This window comes from Myotis brandtii, unplaced genomic scaffold (genome assembly GCF_000412655.1).
Source record: "Myotis brandtii unplaced genomic scaffold, ASM41265v1 scaffold2193, whole genome shotgun sequence".
Lineage (NCBI taxonomy): Eukaryota > Metazoa > Chordata > Mammalia > Chiroptera > Vespertilionidae > Myotis > Myotis brandtii.
Window position 1 is genome coordinate 46,159 of NW_005358227.1, and position 5,854 is coordinate 52,012.

The 5,854-nt window shown below is 43.9% G+C and overlaps 1 protein-coding gene across 1 annotated transcript in view; it reads right to left on the minus strand.

The window, feature by feature from the left end:
• Nucleotides 1-2,890: 2,890 nt before the first annotated feature.
• Nucleotides 2,891-5,854, minus strand: part of LOC102249022 (arachidonate 12-lipoxygenase, 12S-type) — a gene marked incomplete at its 5' end in the record, with an annotated part of 6,071 nt that continues 3,107 nt past the window's right edge. Inside the window, 3 exons of the mRNA XM_014539501.1 lie at nucleotides 2,891-3,158; nucleotides 3,615-3,784; nucleotides 4,007-4,093. Of these exons, the coding sequence (XP_014394987.1) occupies nucleotides 2,891-3,158; nucleotides 3,615-3,784; nucleotides 4,007-4,093 (525 nt within the window). The remainder of the gene's footprint in view (nucleotides 3,159-3,614; nucleotides 3,785-4,006; nucleotides 4,094-5,854) is intronic.

Here is a 5,854-nt window from a genome sequence, read left to right on the forward strand (position 1 = left end):
CAATGGGGAAAGGACAGTCTCTTCAATAAATGTTGCTGGGAAAACTGGCAGCCACATGCAAAAGAGTGAAACTGGACTGCTATCTTATACCACACACACAAATTAAGGACAAATGGATTAAAGTACTGAAACCATAATTCTCCTAGAAGAAAACATAGGTGTAAGCTCCTTGACATCAGTCTTAGTGATGATATTTTGGATTTGCAAAAGCCAAGGCAACAAAAGCAAAAATAAACAAAGGGAACTACATCAGGCTAAAGATCTTCTGCACAGCAAAGGAAACCACCAACAAAATTAAAAGGCAGCATACTGAATGGGAGAAAATATTTGCAAATCACATATCTAATAAGGTGTTAATATCCAAAATATATAAAGAACTCATACAACTCAATAGCAAAATAAATCAGATTCCTATTAAAGGGTGGACAGAAGCTCTGAATAAACATTTTCCCAAAGACACACAGATGGCCAACAGGTACATGAAAAAGTGCTCAACATCACTTTTAACAGGGAAATGTAAATCAAAATCATAATGAGATGCTACCTCACACCTGTTAGAATGGCTATTATCAAAAGACAAGGAATACCAAGTATTGGTGAGGCTGTGGAGAATAGAAGCCTTGTGTACTGTTAGTGGAAAGTGGTGAAGCCACTATGGAAACCAGTACGAAGATTCTTCAAAATATTAAAAATAGAATTACCATATGATCCAGCAAATCCATTTCTGGGTATTTACCCAAAGGAAATGAAGCATTGACTTGAAAATATAGCTGGACCCCATGTTCATTGCAGCATTATTTACCATAGCCAAGACATGGAAGCAACTGCCCTGGCCCGTGTGACTCAGTTGTTGGGCATCATCCTGTGCAACGAAAGGTTGCTAGTTCAATTCCTTGTCAGGGCACATGCCCAGGTTATGGATTGTGGGCTCAATACCCGGTTTGGGGTGTACAAGAGGCAACCGTTCAATAGACTTGTTCCTATCTAACATCAATGTTTCTCCCTCTCGCTACTCTCTCTCTAAAAATCAATAAAAATCTTTTTTAAAAAAGACATGGAAGCAACCTAAGTGTTCATCAGCGGATGAATAGATAAACAAAGTTATATATATTCAAATATTATTCAGCCTTAAAAAAGAAGGAATTCTTGCCATTTGTGACAACAGGGATGGACCATGGGATGGCATGATGCCATACCACAAGGGACCACACTGGGAGCACCAGGGTTGGTCAAGAGGCAGAGGGGTGAGGGGAAAAGGTAGCAGGAGCCTTTGTCATGGTTTCCATGAGAAGGAACAAGCAAGGCAGAATAAGCAGGTTTAGGACAGGCTAGTTGCAATACTTCCAGTGGGCTCTGGAGTGTGGTAGCTGTCCCTAGGCTGGTACCTGGCCCGAGGTGACTAGGCCAGGGGAATAGCAGCCCAGAGTGTAAGAGCTCAATACAGGTGGTGGTTGGGACTTCCAGCATATGAAAAGCATGCTCCCAGGGGAGTGGTTCTCTATATCTGAGAATTAGCTGGCCCGGGAGCAGTAGTACCTTCTGGGTCAACAAGACTGCAAAATGTCAAAGTATCAAAACTGCAGAATAGACAGACATGATGAATGCAGTGAGATGGGATCATAGAGTTTGATGCCTGACCAAGGTCATCTACCACATGGCAGAATCTGGACTCTCCTATTTCACATGCTGATCAAATTGGGGAGGTATTTTTGTGTGGGGTAGAGCATATGATTAAACTCATCTAACACTATGTACTATGCAGGTTTCAGCACTGTCACACATTATATCATTGGGTCTCAAAAATTCTGTCAGATTAAATGTGCAGATTGTGACCAAATATATGTCCATTTTAGAAATAAGGAAACTAAAAGTCAAAGCAAAAGAGATCTAGTGGATGGCTCAAGGTCACATAGAAGGAAAGAGGCAGAAACCAGTACTTTAGAAACAAATATTAGTGTGTGGCCTTTAATGAGAATAACATGGGAATAATAAGGCAGAGAGAACATTGAAAGTTGAGGGAGTGAGATGGGGGAATCAGAGCTTAAAGCTTATATATGACTGTATTTTGTAAATGCTTAAGGTAAATATGTCATGGGAAGAGGATGGCCAGGGAGAGGAAGAAGCATCTTTTGGGGGTTGGGATGCTTGAAGGACAGAACTGAAGAGTAAGAGAGAACATTTGGTCCTGAAAGGGTCAGGGTGGTGGGGGTGTTGCCCAGATTCTCCAAGAAAAGCCTCCCTCCAAGGGTCTGGCATTGGTATATTAAACCTTGTATTCCCATGTCCCATAATAGCTTCCCAGTAAATGTTCATACTTATGCCACAGGCTGAGGATGGGACTCCAGGTGTTGGTGTGCAGGATGCAGGGCAGGGCCTGAAGGACATTTTGGAACAAAGCAAGCTGGCTCATGTGTGCTAGAGAGAGGAGGATGAAACTAGGCAAAGCTCAATAAAAGCTATTTCTTCTCATAGATTAAAATGTGAAATGGGATAACAAAAGGTAGATCCTAGTGAAGGAATGACCTGGGCAGAGAAAGCTTATATTCAATTTGCACCTAGAAATGACCTTCCACTGTGGTAGTGTTGCATGTGTCTGGACCCTCTGTGTGTGGTAGAGAGTAGCAGGCAAGAGAAGAAAGGAGGGAAATCCAGAGAGGGTCATCATGGATTTTGGTGGGAAAATTTTCCCCACGTATAATCTTAGGAAGAGCTTCAGAGGGCACAAGCAGGGCCTGGGCAGATCCCCTGCTGGTCATGGTTCTGGACCCACTGGGCTCTATGCTGTGGAAGATTCAGGGCATCTGTGGCAGGAATGGGAGGTGGACATAAAGGTTGATGATCAGGGTCTCTGGGGAGGACAATCCTTGGGTTTCTAAGACTGTCCTTACATTTAGGAGGTGGGAATGGTATTCATATTCTTCATGTGTGGAGGGTGAGAGGGTGATGAGAGGTTGGGATCATGTCCCCAGAAGGACAAGGCTGACAAGGGGCTCTGGGCAGAGTGTCTGAGGAGCTTCCTTCTCTGGGGAGGGATCTCACCTCGGTCCTGGGCCTGGCATAGCCCCACCTCAGTGATCTCCCGACACCAGGCCTGCAGCTCAGGGTCCCCTCTCACGTCATCCCCGTGGTAGAAGAGGTGGATGATCCCTTCCACGTACCTGCCCAGAGGAGAAGGGAGCTGAGCTCCTTGAAAGTACAAGGCTGTAGCCTATGACCGTTAATTCTTTTCTGTGGCCTCTGTCCAGCTGACTTTCATTGTATCTGGGGGCAAATCTTACAAGACTTTTCTTTTGGGACATCCACAACCTCTTTCTACACACTAGGTTAGAAAGGAAATGTGAGACATTAGTTTTAAGCATTCCCTAGAGATGATTAATAACCATTCTTTCTAACAAAACCCAAGTTCTTCCAGATCTCCAACTCCCCATTCCCAGTTTCGCCAAGCTAGGCTCTCCCTTATTCCACTTTCTTCTTTTTCAGATTCTATCCACTGTCTCCTCTGCTCCCCCTGTCTGAACCTTCTTCTTTCATGTTCCTCATGCTGACCTCAAGACAGAGACCCACTCTCCCTCTCCCCAATGGCCATCCATTTCTCAGCTCCCACTCTTACCCACCGGGCAATGATCTCCCAGAGCCGTAAAGCATCATGGGCATAGAGAGCACTTGGGATTCCCAGCAGGCCCCGGTCAGCCAGATCGTCAGGAGGACAGAGGGAGCGGTAGGTCAGCTGAGCCATGGCCCGACCCGTCAACTGCACATGGGGCCCTCCTCCTGTGCTCACTGCCTGGAATTTGAGAGTTGACGGGTCTTAAAGAAGAGCTGACAATCTTGGCATAGTGTATAAGGGGTTCACAGTGGGGTTTACAAAATTAAAAGTATGAAATGAACAGGCTCATGGGTTTAAGGATCAAGACATTCATACCAGGTGGTGTGAGACTGTGAAGATTGTGGGAGGTTGTAGAGAGATGAAAGATTAGGCAGCCCCATGCCCCCATTTCCTCTTTACCTGACTAAATATTCCACTATCTGAGTTGAACTGTGTCCGTCCACGTATGTTTATATCCATGGTGTAGCGCGTGTGTGGGATCAGGAGCTGGATGAAGAAGATTAGAGAAGGGTAGTTATTGGAGTCCATGCTTGGGTCCTCCCTTGTAGGGAGTGGCACTCAGCCTGGTGACGTTCTCGCCCCTGGATCTTTTCCTCCCTGCCAGTGCCTTTGTAGGCTGGTCTCCTTCTGCTGCTATGATCACTAACTCTCATGCTCTCCATGACTATTGTGGAGCTAGAATGACCTGGGTTTGAATTCTTGCTTAACCACTCACTTTGGTACTTGTTCAAGTACCTCATCTGTCAATTTCCTCATCTGTTAACAAGGATGATAATAGGTCTTCTAAGTCAGATGCTGTGGTGGTAATTATATGAGTAATATATAAAGAGTGTTTAGCTCAGTGCCTGGAACAGAGAAGCATTGATTAGGAGGTATTATTATTACCTTTATTGTATCCACCTTGAATATACTTGTCCGTTTAGAAGCTACCCCTTAGCTTTCAATATCATTTCATGCTTCCTCTATCATTCACATCTTTTCATTCCTTAAACTAGCCTCTCTGCTCATTTTCAAAGCTCTCCCTCCAACTGCTCATTGTTTTACTCTTGGATTATTTTGGGGAAAGAGTATCTCCAGTGAGAATTTTAGAAATGATATCAAGCTCCTTGCTTAAGCAGCAAATGGGTTGTCATTAAATCTGTGCCCATTCCTAATTGTCCTCTCTTTCCTTCTTTTTTTTAGCTATTAAAAAGTACAAAAGTACAACTAACATATTCTTTTTATCTTAGATGAATTTTATTTCATTTCTGCCTGGTTGATATACAGGATTTAGACTGTTTGGATATTGATCAGAGCTTTTTGATGGTGGACTAAAGGAAGGACACAAGTGATACTGCTGATACCAAGTTATCAAGGGGGCTCATATTGTTCTTTTCAGAAAGTTCATGGAGAGATGCTGGTTTCACAGAAAACACTAAGACCACAGTGAGGAGCAAAGAACCCAGAACAGAGTTCCTAACAGCAATGGTAGTAATGATGATGATAACCAAAGTAACAGCAGAAAACTGACTTTATTCTAGCATTTAGCCTGTAATGCCTTAACAACCCAACAATGGAGATCATTATCCTCCTTCAGAGATGAGGAACCTGAACATACATCTGGTAAGTACTGAGACCAGGATTCAGGCTTCAGACCCAGAGCCTGCACAGATAATCTTGGTAACTTCTGCAAGCTTAGCCCACCTGGGAGTTCCAACAAGACTGTCTGCCATGGGATGGAGTTGCTATGGTGAGGGAATATGGCTGTGGAGGGGGCTTATCTAGTAAAAGGACATTTTGAAGTGTAAAATTGGGCATAAGTGATTCAAGCTAGGAGGGAGATGGTCATGCAAAGGCATCATGAGGTTATCAAATCTGAGAGCCCATGAACTACATTAGTAACTATTTTGTCTATGTCACCCTAGAACCCCGAACAACCACAGCCCAGAGGAGGGTTGGCATTGGAAATCTCAGTGACATTACAGTTCAGTTGTTCTGCCTGCCAAATACTCATTTGCATATCTTACCAACACTTCAAACTCTTTGTATCTGAAGCTCAACACCTCATCTTTGCCTCCAAACTGGCTTCTTTTCCTGACTACACTCTTTCTGACCATTGCTCTGCTTTATAGGCTTATAGATTTTTGCTCCCTGCTCTTCCCTGTTCCCTGTATCAAAGTGCCATTGAGATTTGGAAAACAATTGTAAGACAAGCACAGGCCTTATTTTGCTGCCTTCTGCCTAGCAATAGACACTGAACTCGCTGTT